The sequence below is a fragment of the Euprymna scolopes genome, chromosome 33 (assembly GCF_053919585.1).
Source record: "Euprymna scolopes isolate OS-2025 chromosome 33, ASM5391958v1, whole genome shotgun sequence".
Taxonomy (NCBI): domain Eukaryota; kingdom Metazoa; phylum Mollusca; class Cephalopoda; order Sepiida; family Sepiolidae; genus Euprymna; species Euprymna scolopes.
In genome coordinates this window covers 69,615,371-69,634,714 of record NC_136514.1, presented here as the reverse complement: position 1 = coordinate 69,634,714, position 19,344 = coordinate 69,615,371, and the positions used below count along the sequence as shown (strand labels likewise).

Genomic DNA, 19,344 nt, shown 5'->3' with positions numbered 1-19,344 from the left:
AAACCAGGATAGGCCAAACTTCAAAAAACCGATAACAAAAAAAACGGTATTAAGTTGGCGAAAGAGTCTTCTACAAGATTAACAAAAATAATAAGACTTTCTGGGAGTCCGGCATTGTTGAGCAACAAATAGGCAACATGGTCTACATGATTAAGGGACCAGACTTTGTGCACAAACATCACACTAACCAAATTCGGAAAAGATACTCGAACAGTGAGGTTACCAGATCGGCCGAGGAGGACATTATGGACACAGTGTTTGATACTTTTCAGGTGCCCATACCAGAGACAGCTCCGGAGAACAGAAAATCAAGCAGAAAACGGAAATCAACAGAATTGATTAGGGTGAACCCAAAATAAAAACTTTATTAATCCCAGACGGGATATTTTCAAAAGGGGGTGTTATACCGGCCTTCCTTGAACAGAGGAATTTACACCGATTAGCACTATAAATAGTGCTAGTAATTCCAACACCGGTGAGAGAGATGCGACTGCACTTCAACTGCTAGCTGAGTGCCCAGCAGATATCCACGCTTTCCTATCTTTGTACATTATTATTAATACACTTGTTTCTTAACCGAACCTCGGCTTGATTGTTTTTATTTTCACTGTTGTTCCACGACACAACAACTATAATGTTGATACCATTAAGAAATTTAACAACAATGGAATGGAATGGAAATCATGTCCTTTTTGAAGAATGGGTTTATATTCCATCATCTTATATCTATAAGTCTAATAGAGCAAGCCATCCTAATTATCAATTGCAAACTGTTTACTCACTAAATACACAGAAAAGAAATCTGCAAATAATTTTGAGCATGAAATACTTTGGATCAAGACTAAGGATCCCAATCGATCAAGAAAAATAAAAGAACAGATTTTGATCAACACTGGTTTGACATGTGCCGGTGCAAAGGTCAAACCAGTGTCAAATCTTTATTTTTCTTTGTTTTGTTGGTGTCCATATTCTTGTCTTTATCCAATACTTTTATCAAAATAAATGGAGTAACTTAAAGTAAAACAAAATGAACTTGCCTTTCAGTTACTGTCTTCTAGGGAACTTGAAGAATGATATAAAATAATACTTTGACTGTCGTCTATGGATGACAGAATAACAATACTCCTGTGGATTAAAGTGTGCAGTTTTAAATTCTGTGCAGAATCCCAAGTTTGACTAAAAGGTCTAAAAAAAAAAAAAAAAAATCTACCAAAAGGTTTCTGATTACTTTGGTCAGAGTGTTGAAAATACTATGCCCCAAATGAGAATATTGTCTACATTGTGTAATAATTTTTTTGTCACTATAATTAATTATGTATGAAATAACTTAAAATCGGCATGCATTTTTTTTTACTGTTGATTTTCTTTCTTATAGGAAGTCACGAGATCTTGTCCAAGCCCTTCTCCGGCTTTCTGATCTGGGTCATTATCAATTCGTAACAGATTTATTCAAATTTCCAGTTCAAAATTGTCCAGATATGTTAACATTAGCCTTGCTCCAAATTGATGTAAGTTTTTATTATATTTATATATATATACTTTTTTTTTTTTTTTTTGTAAACCTAGCCATATTTTTTTTTATGGCTTCATCTGTTGATTGATCACATTTAACCAATTTGCCGCCCCCCATTTTACTCCCTTCTTAGTATAAATGATCCGTGCTTGTATTTGTCTTGTGTGATACATAATTTTAAAGTTTAAATAGAAAGCAAATCCAGCTTCAAAGATTCTAAATATGCATTTTCATTGCTAGAAAATAGACAAAACCACTTACACTACAAAACAAAACTAAATATATTAAGAAACAAAAACAAAGTCACATTTGCAGCAGCAGCAAAGTTAGCCTTAGAAATGGTCCGGTACTACCAGATCAGGCTTTCTGAAGATACTGGCTTCATGAACAAAAATGCACCAGACAGATGATGTTATTGTTTTTTATTATTTTTTTTTCATTCCCTCAATCATATTTTGCAAAGTAAAAAAACAAACAAAAAAACATTTTTTTATACAAAATGAATAAAAAATGGTTGATATGCCATAAAACAACCTTATAAATAAATTCATCTAACATTTAAATCCCATGTATAGATTTCCAACAAAAGATCAACAAATACATTTACAAAATGATCAAATGTATGGAACTTTTGCTCTGGTAACAAACTTTACCACATATTCCTTACCTTTAAAGGATGACTGGTTGGATTTAGGAAACTAAGAAGGGAGGAGGTAATCCTAACCAGAATGTGCATGTCATTTTTACATAACTCACACCCACTAAAAGGTTAAAACTCACTTATGTACACCATGTCACAACCATTTGTTATAAAACATTGACTGCAAGGATTTCAAAACAATTGCATCACAAAATAACCAAAAAAAAAAATATGGAAAAGTTTTTTCAACTACCTTCAGACAAATAACACCAAATTTCTTTTTTTACTGGAAAATCTAAAAGTGGAATACTACTCTATCGTAATCCCAATTTACCTTTAGTGCAGATTTGCATTCCAACTGGAATAAAGAACTAAAATAAAACAATCTTTTGACAATTATCATGCATATCTGTAAAAGACCTATACAAATAAATAGCTCTACAAATAATCTAACTACATTGACTTGCTTGCAAATAAGCTTTTTGATATTAAATGAGCAAAGGAGTTGATATGATGTTAAAAACAAACTGTGTTTGGTGATATCTATTCATGTCTTAATGGCCTATTTTCCAATATTATAGGCAAAAAACATTGTAGAAATGCAAATTATTAGATTTTATTTTTTTCAAGTTTTGAAATATTGCTTAAATGAAAGTGAAATATCTGTTTTGATGTTACAGTGAAAGAAATTGTTTTATAGATTGAGGCAAATTTTATTCCAGACTAGAGTGCCCCTTATGTTAAGGGGAGCGGGTGGGTGGGGGTGAACTTTTGCCACATAAAAAAACTGGCCTTGTGTCTAACTGTACCCTTTGGGGGAAACAGGTTAGTAGGAACAACTGTGTAATATTTAATTGATATAAAAATCTGAATCTTATATTGCAAAGTGATTTTAATTTTTTTTTTTTTATTCCCCTCCTGATTTCAGCCGACTTGGAATATTCTCAAACAGGAGTTACTGTCTAATTTGATTCCAATTTTTCTTAGTAACCATCCAAATTCAGCGATTGTGCTAAACTATGCTTGGCATTTTCAGGTCAGTTTTTAATATTTTAAAAATATCTTTTGTCATCTTGATGTGATTAAAATATTTGTAAATGTCGTAATTGCTTAATTGGTAAAAGTGCAGAATAGTTAACACCTGATAACTTGTAAATTTTCCAGAACATTGCATAATTTATACTAACCTCATCAGAATGAGATTCTTTCTGATGAGCCGAGTTTTAATGTTTATAACATTTCAAACTTTCATTAAAAAGTCTTTTCAACAGTCAACTAGATTGTCGAAGGTAAACTTTATAGGTGAAAAAATATAATAAAGTGTTACGAATGTTAAAACTTGGCCGGTTAGGTAGAGAATTTCATTCTAATGAGTTTGGTATAAATTAGGCATTGCTTTGGAGGAAGGTTAGGGTTATAATTATTCTGCAATTTCACTGTTTATGTAAGATTGATATCATTTTGTTTATTTTTATTTTTTTTCCAATTTGAAAATTCCATTGGAATTTTAAATGAAAAAAAATTTTCCAAACAAATTTGCTTTAGTGCATTTTTGTCTATTTATAATTTTATGATTTTTATTTTATAAAGTTGTTTGAAATTGAAAAAAATTAAACCTGTTTTATCTTAAAATAACATTTTTAATTAGGTTTGTTTTCTAATTTTGTAGTTATCAAAATTAATTTTAATGACAAGCTGTTTAATTTTAATCCATCAAAAATTGCAAGACCCATTGGAATAGAAAGATCAGCAAGAAGTTTTTTCAATCTAGATTCTCTTATTAAAATACTAACGGGTGGGTGCCCGGCATTGCCAATGTGCTACTCCACCCCCCTACCTCCAAAATCAAAGCAATTTTTCTTTCAATCAAAATAGCAGGGAGGGGTCAAACATGAAACGTGAAAGAGGGGAAGAAGGTAAAAACTTACGGGCAAATGTTTTTGCCCACACAGCCATGAGTGCTTATGATGTCATAACATTGCTGAATAAGCATTTTAAACATAGTTATAGTTTAGTATGTGTGCATGACTTGCAAAAAAAAAAAAGAAAAAAAAGAGAGCACCACCCCTCCCCCAATAGGCCAATTGACCTCTACAGAATTAATCTTTTTTTTGTCATTGCCCATTGGTACTAGTTTTGTGCTGATCCGATGTGGATGACATACGACCACACTCACTAACAGACATTTCTCCTTTATATAATAGATGATTAAGAAAATGACTTTGGTTTCCCCCCTGCTTAATATGTCCAAAATATTCTAGTCATTTAAATACATGTGCACACACACACACACACATATATCTACACAGTAGAACCCCGGGATACGGCATAAATATGTTCTGGGGTTGGGATCATAAGGTGAAATCATTGTATAGTGGGCCCTAAGCAAAATTAATTTTATATAATACATATTCATATTAAAAATTAGTAACAAAATACAGTACAGTATATAATACGCATGTAACACATGTATATAATCAAATAACATAAAGAACACTGTAAGGTAGGGCAAATACCGTAACCAAGGACCTGAAAAACATTGTATTCTACATTGTAACCTGAAAAAGGCATACTTCGGGGTTCTACTATATAATATAAAATTGTGGCACTAACCCTAATGCAGATTTAACTGGCTTCCTCCAAAGGCGGAAGTTTCAGAAATGTATGAAATTCCCAAACGGTCTCCATTTGCATGTATATCCCCGTTAGGGGATATAATGACATTAGGTTTTTGCAACTCTGGCAGGAAGGTGTTGACATTCCCCTACATACAGCACTTGGTATTCCCAAATTGGTCACTTGTTTGGTACTGACCAGGCTCAACATTGCTTAACTTTGGTCATCTGGTGAGAATTGGTGTATCAGCATGATTATGCCATATTCATAATATATATATATATATATATATATATATATATATATATATATTGCTGAAAAAGACTTTGATTACTGTAGTTTTTTTTTTTGTTAAGCATTTTAATACACGAGGACACATGTTCCTACAGCTGTTGAGTATTTCTCTATAAAAGTTGCATTTTAGTCTTTTAACTAACTAGAGCATAGTAAAGAGGATAATGGGCTGATAGACCAGGGTTCAATCCTCCTTTGGACATTTTAATCACTTGAAAATTTACTTGATAATTCCCTTCCTTAAACACTCAGCGTTATAAAATATGGATCAAGAGTAAGTGAAGTAATTCTGAGAAATGGGTGGTGCCTTACCCTATACATCTGTGTGGTAGCTAATAAAAAGGAAGCCTTTAGGTCGCCTTTGACTATGATAAACCACTTTTGATATCTACGAGTCATACAAAAAATGGAGTCAAAGGTCATAAATTAATATGGTTTCAATTCATATATATCTAATAACTAATAAAAACATGCTAATTTATATTGACTCTAAAAATATATTTAGACCTTGACAGGTTAAAAGCAAAATAAAAATACTCATTGGTCAAAGTTTGATAATTGTTAAAGTTACAAAATAATATGCATCAAATATTCCAATATTTTGATTAGGATCTAAAACCTTTTTTTTTTGAATAATTCTTTTTTATAAACTTTCATGTGCTTTTTTTTTTTTTTTTTTTTTTTTTTCAGGGTCACTCTACAAATATACGCACTTTAATCATGCATTCCATGGCTGAATGGTATATGCGGAGTGATTGTCAAGACCAAATCAGACTTGCGAGGATTTTGGATGTAGCACAAGATTTGAAGGTAACGAATACTCATGTACTGGTTATTCTTGATATCTTTCAGACCTGTCATATCTGAGCTTAACTAAGACACCACTGCACATCCACTTTCTGCAGTACTGCCTAATGGCTCGAGTTAAAAAAATGTACACTGGTACATCTAAACACTCTAAATTTTTGTTACGACTTTATTAGAAATGTTTGCAAATTTATACATGACATGATGCTTTTTTCATGGAAACTGTTATTCTTTAACGTTATAAATGATCTTTTTTTTTTTTTTTTTTTTTTTTGATGACTACATCATCTTGTGACATCATATACTCATGTCATAAACTACAGCATCTTGTGACATCATATCCTCATGTCATAAACAATCTTCCTCATGTGTTCCTACTTCTGTTTGAGCATGGGGATAAAAAAAGATCCACCAGTTCTAAATGGTTCAACATGCACACAGTGACTTGAGAATTTTTTTTTTTTTTTAAATTGAAAATAACAATTGTTTATTCCTCTCTGATAAAATCATATGATGATAAAGATAGATGATATGATTTTTTTTTTTATCTGCTGTTTCCATTATCTCCTAGCTATAATGATAGTAAAAGCATCATTAACCAACTACAGGAGCTAATTTATTTTGTGAAGCTCATGATTTAACCAAGATCCAATGCTGCCAATCTTTCAAGAGAACACTATTAAAGGCCAACAATTCCAGAAGTCACCACTGTTGCTTGAGCAGAATTTTTTTTTTTTTTTTCTGAATTTTTAAAAACTTTTGTTCATCTCAAATATGGCATATTTCTACTGAAACGTAATGAGTGACTGCAGGGGAGAAGATTGAACAGCAAGATGTTTATTGACATTTCATTTATATTTTTACATGTTGGTATGGTTGGGGAAATAAAGTAAGGAGTTTCAGAGGCTATAGTGACTGATTACCAATTTAATTGTGGACTTGACCCAATTGTTAGTCAATAAAAAAAACAAAAATAAAACTTATTTTCTAAATTTGATCAAATGTTTTGACTTTTTAAATGCCATATTCAAAAAATATTTTACTGTTATCTTTGTTATAGGCATTGTCTATGCTTTTGAATGCTACGCCATTTCCTTTTGTGATTGACTTGGCATGTCTTGCATCTCGACGAGAGTATCTCAAATTGGATAAATGGCTTACAGACAAGATCAGGGAGCATAAGGTTAGTGCACAGGTTTTTTAATTTTATTTTTTAAGCTTTTTTCTGGTGAAACTATTAATAATGGATCTTTACAAATTCCTTGTTGTGTGTTGACATATTTAAGTTTAATAAGAACTATCTTGATAGTACGACAAGTGTTAATAGCAAAACCAATTTTAATTGAGGCTTGATAAACCTGTGGAGAATAATATACAGATATGATGTTCAGCTCTCGTGTTGCTCTTTGTGGATTTTCTATGCTTCCAACCTCATAGATAATTTTCATTTAATAATGGTATTACAGGGTAACCTCCCAAAAAAACGGGCCCCAATTCTAATTAGGCCCCGTTTCTTAGTTTTTTGTCCAAATGAAATGAAACTTTGGTCATAACTAGTTTATTATATTCAAAACATCACATCAAAACACCAGGGTCTTTGGCCTTTTTTTCTCCGTTCTACAGCATATGTTCTAGATGGCCTCCATTTAGCTTTTGTTTTTTTTGGTCAGCATTATATAAAAATAAATGTTTATTGAATGTACATGTTGTAGTTCAATAGATTCTTCGTATATATTATCCCAATTACATTTTAATTTCAGTGTGTCATGTGAAATAATTCATATTAATATCAAATAATGAAATGAAGGATTCACTATAACAAAATGTAGATCAATAATATGTGAAAGCATATGTTATTACGTTTCACATAAACATCATCCGATCAACAAGAATGCTAATTAGTGATGAATTTGTTAAAATATTCTGACTTTGCTCATTTTAAAATAAAATGTTGCAAAATCAAATTATGTTGTCTCATCAACTAAACCAGTACTTTTTTAAATAAACTTATATAAAAAAATAAGCAACTTTCGTTTTCGCTTCAATTAATTTTGAAAATATAAGACAAGCATACTTTAGTTGTCATATTGGGAAAGAATGATAGAAATTTACACGGAAGAGGATATAGTAGACTTGCGCCTGTTCAAATTTACCTTGGATCGCTGTTGTTGGTGCATTTATTACACCTGAAAGTTGATTCTAGGCTCCAGGGATCCTGATTAAGTAAATGACACAATTATTGGTAAAGCATTTTCTCATGATGCCTGTGTAGATCTTTTTGCTGCAGAGGTGAATAATAAATGGGTGATGAATGAGAGCATGCCCCCACCTCCCCAGGTAGTTTCATTCGAAATTCTGTGCAGATATCCAAGTCAACAGAAAGATTCCCAAGTTCGAGAAGATACACTTAAAAAAGGTTGGAGGTTACATTGGCTGAAACATTGCGAGAATAATACTCCAGATGAAAACAGCAATCCAAATAATACAAACTATAAATTTTTGTCTACTTGCATCAGATTTAGGGCAGATGAATTGGTGGTATGATTTTTGCGCATGTTCAATAACAGCTACACAGATTAAAGTTGAACCATTGAAGAGTGAAGTTTGATGTGGGATTTCTACATTGATTTATATCTGTTTCATTACCTATTCAGTTATCCTAATTTGCACACTGTTTTGCAGAGATAAAAAATTTTTTTATTCCATATCTATGATGGATTTCTAATCAGCCTGTCTGTAGTATCTAGTCATTTTGAGTAACACTTGTTCATCTTGGGATCAAAAGTTTAGTGTGATATCCTCATCATAAGGTGATCAGCATTCCCAGGTGGACTGTAACTGTTACATGATTTTGATTCTAGAAAATGTCTAAAAACGTTAAAGGGTTTTAAAGAAATTAAAATTTAAGGAATCTTGCTTAATTCGTCATTAATGATTATGAATCAGTCGATACAAATCGGAGATTATTTATTGCAAACTATTATCCTCATCTTTTAGTTATTGTTTCACAATGTTTTGGCCAACAATTCCTCTGGCTTTTGTCAGGTGGTTAACCGTGATGGAATAGGAACACCGAATCTTCTAATTACATTCTTAGCAACCACTGCCTTCCATAGTTGTTGTCTCACATTTTGGCCAACTAAGCCATTAGCTGACTTTGGATAGGATTGAAACCACTTTCTTCAGACAATACTCACCTGGAACCGTAGAGATTCAACATCTCTATCCACTGCACCACGGGCCCCGAAGGGCAATCAAGGTTGTATTTTTTTATTTTATAAATCTACATGTATTGTCGGGTCTGTACCGAATAGTATACTATTTATGGAAGTCAGCGGTTGCTGAAAATGCCGTTAGAAGATTTGATGTTCCTATCCTGTCGCAGTTAACCACCCGATGAAGGCCAGAGGAATAGTTGGCCGAAATGTCATAAAACAACTGGAAGATGAGGATAAGTCTACAATAAATAAATGGATAAATAATACAAATTACTCATTCCAGTTAATTAAATAGCAAATCTGAGATATTTAAATTTTCAAATGAAAAGTTGTACCTATAAAAACTTAAACTCTTAAAATATTCTTAAACTAATATACAAAGGATATTTATTGATGTTTTACTAACATGTTAAAATATCACAAAAATTGGAAGTATCTGAATTTTTAATGATTTTCACTCCTTTTACTGTACTTTAAACTATATATAGCTCACTTTATTACCTCTTTATTCCCAGCAACTGTATTAATAATGATCGGTTAATTGATTTAAAAGTAAATTGTGTACATACAAATATATAAACGTATAATGTACATCACTTTACATGAATAGGCATATTTTTATTGAGATTTTAATTTTTTTTTATACCTACAAACTTTGTATTTTCAGGAACCTTTCGTTCAAGCTTGCGTTAATTTCCTTAAACGACGGTTCCCCATGGTAACTGGTGGCGCTGTAAAAGAAGAACCGCAAACAAAGAACCGGTTACCAGCAGAAACTGTAACAACTATGCTTTCTTGTCTACAAGCTTATGCCAAGTGAGTAAAATTCAGTTGTGTACAGATTTTTATTTCATCAATCTTTGGATTTTGAATAATATTGTTGATCTATTATTTACCATTTTGAAAGCACAATTCTTAATTAAGTTCTATTATGCAGAGAGATACCAAGCCTTACTTGGGAATGAATGTGTCCTTAGATGATGAAAACATTCTTTCCAAATATTAAACATTAAACAGCTTGCTTGTATGAAATCTATGTTCCTAGTGTTCACCCAGTCAGAGTACACTGCATGCTTTTCTTGTCGCTACTGAAGATGTATGTTAACCGCTTTTTAGTGAAGTTCTGACGGTTTTTATTTATTTATTTATTTTCTTAAATCGCTACAGCCTCCTTGCATATGAGTTCCCCTGTTTTTGGTCGATATCTACATTTTTTTTTTTTTTTTTTTTTTTTTTTTTTTAGCAGATTTGTGTCAAACACTAGAATTACACCTCATCTTGTCATCGCTATTTGGTTGGGTTTTATTTCTCTTTTCCTTTTTCTCACTTTGTCTTTATTTCTCTTTTCTTGATTTTTATCTCAATTTTACCTGGTGCTACCAGATCAGGCTGTCTATTAGCTTCCTGAGATGAAATGCGCCTACATCGATTTTCTGTTTTTGTTTTCTATTCTCTTTTGTAAAACTTAATCAGGTTCTACAAAAACAACCCCCTTCCCCTCTTTCTTTTTCCTTCCCAACTCTGTCGGTGGGGCATTAGAATACACTGACTGCCTCCCTGCAGAGAGTAAAAGTCCCTCAATGAGGCCACCTGTTGGCCGTAGGTGGCATCCTGTAATGCCTATGAAAAGGATCCTGGTGACTGAGCAACTGATACACTCCTCCATCAATACTGATCCCCAAATAAGTGGTGAAAGTGGTGGCTGAGGGTCAATTGTATATAGTTAACAAGGACTAGACATGGATATTTTTCTCTAATCTCTCCCATATTTTACTTGGATGGGAGAAATTAAGATACACGAGTGCTCGAAGCCTACATTATGTACAAGTATATCATACCTGTAACCCTGTTGTAGCCCCTGTGCACATCCCAAGTAGGACTCCAAGGTGGGTGGGAAACAAGGATGATAAATTAAAAAAACAAACGAACCCAGTATGAGTTATAAAAATTGGAGTAAAAAAAAAAAGATTTTTAGACAGTTCAGACAGTGACATGAAGGAGAAACCAAATAACTATCCAAACTTTAGTAATGGAGTCAACTGGAGAAGTGCCTCTTAACCAAACTCTCCTCCTTCAAGATAGAAAAAATACTATCAGAAAGGGTTGAACCTAAACTAGTCAGAAAATTAAGAAATGGTATTCTTCTGATATAAATTTTTACTAAAACACAGACAGATGAACTTTTAAAATGGAAATTTTTTGACAATATGAAAATAAAAACATACCCTCACAAAACACTAAAGATATGCAAAGGAGTTGTGAAAAGCCCCGAACTTTCACTTTGCTCCATTGACGAAATCCGTTCAAATCTAAAAGAACATAATGTAACGGATGTCAGAAGAATTCAAATAAAAAAAAATGGAGAAATGATAAACACACGTAACCTTTAATCAACAAAAAATTCCATAAGAAATAAAAAGTAGCTTACGAGAAACTAAGAGTTGAAACATGTATCCCCAACCCACTGCGTTGCTTTAACTGTCAAAAATTTGGTCACCATCAGGACAGATGTACAGCCAGCCAGTGTGTGGAGAAAATGACAATCATATCAACTGTGAAAAAACTTATAAATGTGCCAACTGTAAAGAAAATCACAGTGCCTACTCCAAAGACTGAAATCTGGAAAAAAAGAAAAGGAAATTGTTAAAATTAAACACTTGTTAAATATCACCTACCCAGAAGCAAGGAAAAGGGCAGTAACAGCTAAATATTCAGAAATAACAAAAAAAAAAAAGAATATTCCCAACACAAATAAATAAACACAACGACAATTATTGCACAACAAACCTTGATATTAAAATCCAAGACCTCACCAACCGAATCAAAATATTGATAAATACAATTGAAGAAATGAAAAAAACAAATATGAATAAAACCTCACTAGAACCAAAAATCCAAACACCACACCCAATAAACCAGAAACAAATAAAAAAAAAACAAAAAAAACAGAACCAAACTTAACTAAACAAAAACTACAAATGAACCTACAAATTCCCCTCTCCAGTAGCTTTAAGACATTGGAGATCGAGAACTCTGAGGAGCAGAATACCAACAATAAGGAGTCTTTCAATTTCCCACAAGAGTTCTAATATAAAAACAGATAACAACAAGCAAAAAAAATAAAGACTCTCCAAAACATCCGAACAGACAAGAACAATAAATGGGAAAAATTCCTAAAAAAAAACCAGCCCCACAAAAACCAAACCACGATCTCACTCAACGTCTAAAACCAGAAAATATTATCAACAACAACCTATGCATATATAAAAAAAACAAAACTTATTCACTCTGCTATAAATTAATTCTCAGCAATTGACCTCTCTGAGTGATCCTAGTATCTTTATAGATTACAATTGGACAGTGCATATGGATACCTGTAGAAGTGACCACTTAATAACATTAGAACACTTTGGTCCTGAAATAACCTCAAAAATTCTTTGCTGGAACCTTAAAAAAGCTAACTGGAATAAATTCAAATTACTATGCAAACACAAATTCCTACCTGGAAAACATGAGAAAGTCCCAATCACTTTACAGATACTATTATCTCAATAGCAGAAGAATGTATTCCTAAAACAAAATCATCAACCAAGTATAATCGTCCCTGGTGTAATGACTGTAAAATGCTATCAGGCTATGATGTGCTGCATTAAGAAAATTTAATCAACCAACTACTCAGAATTTAAGCAACTTTAAAATATGCAGAGCTAAAGCATGCCGAACAATAAAAGTCAAAAGGGAATTGTGGAAGAATTTTGTGTCTAAAATCAATAACACCACCAAAGACAAAACTGTATGGAATATGATTAAAAAAATATCAGGAAAAAACACCAGTTCCCCTCTCAACCACCTCTGTATAAACAATAATAAAATAACTAAAAAAGAAGACATGGCAAACCTGCTTGCAGATACTATTGCAAATAATTCATCTTCTAAAAATTACGATGTAAAATTCCAGATCATTAAACAGGAATCAGAAAAAAACAAACTGAACTTTAAAAGTAATGAGGAAGAATACAACAAACCTTTTACCATCCACGAACTAAAGGATTCATTAAAAAAAAAAGCCAACAACACGGTTGAGGGACCTGATAAGATAACGTATGCATTTCTAAAACAACTACCATGGTTCACCATTAAAGTATTTACTTTCTATTTATGACATGTGGCTCAATGGCAATCTTCCAGCTATATGGAAACAAGCCACAGTCATTCTTATACCAAAACCAGGAAAGGATGCATCTGATCCCTCCAATTATTGCCCCATACCTCTAACAAGCTGCATGTGTAAGATCATGGAGAGAATGGTCAACACCAGATTAATTTGGTTTCTGGAAACAAAAAAATAAAAAAACTAATTTTCAATGTGGCTTCTGAAAACATCGGAGCACAACAGACCATTTAATTCGTTTAGAAACTTTCATCAGAAATTCATTTATACAAAAAAAGCATATGACTGCTATTTTCTTTGATCTTGAAAAGGCGTACGATACCACATGGAGGTACGGCATCATGAAAGATCTCAAAGAAGCTGGAGTGAAAGGAAGACTACCCATCTTCATCAACAACTTCAACAATAGATTATTCAATGTCTGTGTAGGAACATGTCTCTTGGACATCAAGGAACAGGAAATGGGAGTCCCACAGGGAAGTATTTTGTTAGTAACATTATTCAGCCTAAAAATTAACAATATTGTTGGATGCATAAACCAAGGCGTGGATTACTCTATATATGTTTTTTTTTTTAAATTGCATACAGCTCGGGACATATCCATCTAATTGAGCATCAACTTCAACAATGCATTGACAAAATAAAAAAAATGGACAACTAAGAATGGCTTCAAATTTTCTATTAACAAAACAAAATATATGCACTTTTGTCAACTAAGAAAACTGTACCCAGATCCTCTTTTAAAACTAGATGATACTCTTATTCCTGTTGTAAATGAACATAAATTCTTAGGGTTTATACTAGACAAAAAACTTACATTCATCCCTCACATAAAACACCTTAAAAATAAATGTAATAAAACTCTCCAGCTAATCGGGTCATTGCCCACACAGATTGGGGAGTGGACACTAGTGCGATCAAAACTAGATAATGGCAGCTTCATTTATGGTGCCACCAGAAAGTCTTACATGAAGATATTGGACGCCATTCAACATCAGGGCCTCAGGCTTGCACTGGGAGCCTTCCGAACTTCCCCCCCATCAATAGTCTCTATGCAGAAGCCAATGAACCCCCATTATCAATTCGACGCGACAAACTAGCCTTGCAACACTTGACCAAAATTCTCTCTTGCCCAGACAATCCTGCTTACGACTGCATTGCAAACTCACTAGATTACTCGCTCTATGATAGGAAAAAATCACAACCAACAAATTCAGCCGTAACTGTACCTTCAATCCAAATTACCAAAATCTATATGACCAAAAAGTAAAAGCTATAAAACCTTTTGTTCTCCATACAAAACCACTAGTAGAAGATGCAGGTATCACAATCACCAACATCCATAATGTCAACCAACTAAGCCTTCCACCCTGGCTACTAAAACAACTTGAAATTATCTTTGAATTAAATAACCTTCCAAAAAATCAAACCCATCCACTAACCTATCAAGAAAAACTCCTTATCATTCAGGAAAAATACCCAAACCATTAGTACATCTACATAGATGGCTCCAAAGACAGCAACAGAACCGGATGTGGAGTCGTATCCACTAACATTACCTTATAGAAGCGACTACCATACCATGCCTCAATTTTTAGTGCCGAAGCCACAGCCTATGGCACTAGACCTCATTATTGACCTCGCCCACAACAAATTTATAATTTTTTCAGACTCCCTATCGGCACTTGAATCCTTAAAGAATAAAAATTTGAATAACCCGCTACTTATCAAACTATTACAAAAAATACACCCTCTTTCACAAAACAAAAGTATCAAATTCTGCTGGATCCCCAGTCATTTTGGAATTCAGGGCAATGGAAAAGCCGACATAGCTGCCAAAAACGCTTTAAAACTCCTTAAAAGCAATATAAAAATTCCACATTCTGACTACAAACAACAAATAAATAATCTCATTATGAAGAAATGGCAAGAAAGATGGAATAACTGTCCAAATAACAAACTTTTCAAGATCAAACCCACAAAAAAAAGAATGATCACCAGATGCCAGAAGATCACGTAGAGAGGAAGTGATTTTGTCTCGTATTCGCATAGGACACACACATAACCCACTCCTTCTTGATAAAAAAAAGTGCTCGTCTGAGCTCCATTCTCTGGTCCCCCCTCGCCAATCTTTTTCAAAAAACACCTGACTAGCTGAAATCACCGTCAATAATCTTCCCCACTCCTTATCTGTGCCTAAATCAAAACGTAGATTCCACGAACAAAGCTTCTTTCTTAGAACTGCATGCCTGTGGAACTCTGTTCCGCTTGCCTGTTTCCCTCCGGACTTCAACCTGGATGTCTTCAAGTCCAACACAAACAAATTTCTGATGAACTGCCCCCCTAAATAATGACCTCTTATCAATTCTCTAATACTATTGCTACACTATCCCATTGAGTACTGTACACACAATAACCCTTATTCCCGAGTGGCCATTGGGCCTTGATAAGTGGTGAACTCCATGTAAAAAAAACAACCCTTTACGGTAAAACACTTTCCTTTGGATTGTGGCGATCTCGTGCATATCCGGCAAAATTATTACAATGTCAACAATATGAAAGAACTATTTAAAAAAATAAATTCCAACAAAATACTAACATTTCTGAAAAAAGTAACTCTATATAAAAGAATACAACTTTAATTCAATCCAACTCTACCACACACCCGAAAGAAAAAAAAGAAAAAAAGCACATCATCTAATGATGCAAAAAAGGCTGACTTACTGAGTAAATTAAAATATCTAATCCACAAAAAAATGAAACTCTGCATTAAATAACCAAAAAAAACAAAAATGGTTGATATGCTGTAAAACCAAACCAAACTTACTTTTACCTTCTCGTGACGATTCTCTTTCAAAATTAAACCTGCTAATTTTGCTGTGAAGGTGGTAGAGGAGTTTGGTGACTTTTCTTTCAAAGAATGACTTTCTCTTTTCTTCCCCTCACATGCACACTTAGTGTATTTCTCTTAATTTTCATTTAATTGAAAATGCAATTTAAGGAAAAGATTTTTGTGCCCCACCCCACACGCACACACAGACCAACCCCTCTCAGAATTGGAACTTCCTCTCGATTTAAGCTTTATTTTATCAGTGTTAACTTAATATCAATCTTGCAAAACCAAATTTCACCTCTATAGCTGATCACCTGAGAACGTTGTGGATGTACACACAAACATGCAGTTTTATTTTATGTAAATAAGTGGATAATCGTTGGTGATTTCTAATCTTTGTATCAATCCTCAGATTTTTTTATTCTTTAAAAAACAATTCTGTTAAAAATTGTCCCTTTCTAATCTATATTTCATAAAATATCTATGTGCAGAGTAAGAATTAAACAATTTTAGTAGATGATATAAACAGCTTATCTACAAGTCTTACAAACAATTATTGCAACAGTGGAAAATATCAATTTTTGTTCATTTAGTTGCATAATTACAGAAACAACCATGACTTGTAATATTGCATTGAAAGGTCTAATACATAAAAATACATTTTAATTTTGTCAATTTATATGTAGAAATTCAACTTTAATGGAAGAAAATGAACCAGTTGAGTTTTACATTTGTTATAATCACAAATTGTGGTCCCCCAAGGTTCTAACACATCTTTACATGATTTGGTTTAAAGCTTTTAAAATTTAATTATTCATATGCATGTATATATATTCACAATCAATTCTAAATGTCTTTGGGAGATTAATGGAATCTGGATTAAATAAAGTGTTTTTGTTTAAAATTTTAAAATCTGCCCAAAGGTTGACATAACTATCCCGACTGTTTGGCAAGATGTACCTGAAGGTTTGCGTTTACATTAGTTGAAACAGTGTGAATAAAATAAAACCAAGATGAAATTTGTATTTGTATGATCTCGACCACTATTTTTGGTTGAGTTGTTTTCACAACTTTTCAGTCCATGTAATCTTCAGAGTATATTTTCAAACTCAGAGAAGCTCTACAAAATTGAATCTATGTAAATTTCAAAGATTCCAAAGTTTGATAAATATTCTGAAGTTTGAAGGAAGTCGAAGTTTACATTGTCCAAAAGTTTCTGAAAATAACAACCAAAATAAATTAGTTTGAATAATACAACCTCTCATTTAACAAAAATTCCGAAAAATCATTGGTAAAAACATTTTCTCGTGATACCTGCAATCCAAAATATGACAAGCTTTGATTTTTTTCATTATTTCCATACTTTAAATATTGATGAGTTAAAATATACTGACAACTGTGGCTTTTTGTTGTATTGGATCTTTTTTATGAGTTTTATTTTTTTATTTCAAAGTCAAATTACCAATCAAGATTTGTCTGAAATGATTTTGACAATGGTTGCCAATGCTAATCTGGCGATGAACAAAGCTAGACAGATTCCCCCTGGAGTCGTAGGAGCAAAGCTTAATCAAACTGGGATTACAACTGGCCAACAGAATCCTGTTATTGTTAACGTAAGAATAACCTATCATTTTTATAAATTTGTGTTTTGAAGATTTGTCTTCCCTTATCGTGGAGCTCTTCTTTTTGTAAGGTTCCAAACATTCTAGTTCTACTTTTTGCTGAGTTCATGCTGAATTTGTCGTATGGCTGATCTATTTGAAATGAACATCTGTTGTCATTCTTTTCAGAAATCTCAGAAACTGTCATACAAATTATAACTGACTTTTTATTTTTAATATTGACTCCATACATAAAATGAATTCTTAAAAATAAATATCTATGGCATATGCTCTACAACTTACTTATACATTCTAAATTGGTATATTTTATTTGTACATTCCCTTATATTTAAAGCTTAAATTTACTTTTAACTTTTTTTTTTTTAATTTAATAAATATATATATATTTTTAATTTATTTTCAGATGGATTCTATGAATACTATGAGTGCATTAGCTATGGGCACTCCTGCTGCAGTTAGTGCAGCCTTTCCTCAGAGTCTGGCCACCCTCAGCACTGCTGCAGCTGTTGCTGCTGCATCCCCTGGATCACCACCCAAGGGTTTCCCAGAAATAAATCAAGCTCAACCTGGCTACAGCTCTATTCAAGCTCTCACAAGTCAATTACAAAGTATGTTTTTATTTGTTTTTACCAATCTAGATTTAATGATTAATTAGGCCTTATTTATTAGGAATAATAATTTACATTTTATAATTTTTTTTTTTTTTTTTATGGGGTCAAAGGATATACTGAGAATTGTATAGTATTGCATATAAGTAAAAGGGGCTAAGTGAAATTTGGTAAGTTTAGCCTGTAGGTATATCCAGAATTTCTTGAACTCTTAACAATTGTATTTATTTTTTTATATTCATAATTTTCAAGTTAAAAAGTAATAAAAATTTCCTCTTTATGCATGTCAAGTGAGAATAAAGATCGTATGTTCAAATGAAATATACTTTAGTGGTTTGTGATTAATTAAGTTGATAAAAATTAACCTTTTAAATGAAAATAATGCTAATTTGTATATCTGATGTGCTAAGAGAAGCTCATTTTTGTATGTTATATTTATTTTTTAATTTTTTTTAAATATGGGATCACTGAAGATATATTTTTTGAATATTTAGCTAACAAGGCAAGATAGTATTTTGTTTAAATTGTAAAAAGCAAGTAAAAAGGATAAAACTTATTTAAAAGAAAACATTTAGCTGATTTTATGGCAAGAATGTCTTAAAAGGATATAAATTGTTACAATTTTCAATATAGTTGTATTTTATTTAAAGAATATTTAACTGACAATGGCAATTATTTTTACAGAAGACATTTTCCTTACTATTATATATATTATTTCAAATGAATATTAGTATTTGGAAATTTCTTGTCTTTGATAACAATGCCAGCTGTCCCTCTCTAAATTTGGGGCAAATAATATAGCACATGTGCTAAGAGCATCAATGAGAGTGATTGCTAAGAGCATCAATGAGAGTGATTGCTAAGAGCATCAATGAGAGTGATTGCTAAGAGCATCAATGAGAGTGATTGTTTGGCGCTCACTCACTCCTCTCTCTCTCCTGTTTGCAGCCAACCAACCAAACTAACTAACGATTGAAAATACGAAGAGCTTGAAGAATAAAAATCTCCTATAAAATAACTGG

General features: G+C 32.5%; 1 protein-coding gene across 4 annotated transcripts in view; it reads left to right on the top strand.

The window, feature by feature from the left end:
- Positions 1-19,344, top strand: part of LOC145258285 (CCR4-NOT transcription complex subunit 1-like) — a 267,943-nt gene that overhangs the window by 86,025 nt on the left and 162,574 nt on the right. For all 4 annotated transcript variants that reach the window (XM_080116291.1, XM_080116293.1, XM_080116294.1 and 1 more), the window contains 7 exons: positions 1,376-1,508; positions 3,082-3,189; positions 5,754-5,873; positions 6,931-7,053; positions 9,756-9,904; positions 17,546-17,705; positions 18,118-18,322. In XM_080116291.1, the coding sequence (XP_079972417.1) occupies positions 1,376-1,508; positions 3,082-3,189; positions 5,754-5,873; positions 6,931-7,053; positions 9,756-9,904; positions 17,546-17,705; positions 18,118-18,322 (998 nt within the window). The remainder of the gene's footprint in view (positions 1-1,375; positions 1,509-3,081; positions 3,190-5,753; positions 5,874-6,930; positions 7,054-9,755; positions 9,905-17,545; positions 17,706-18,117; positions 18,323-19,344) is intronic.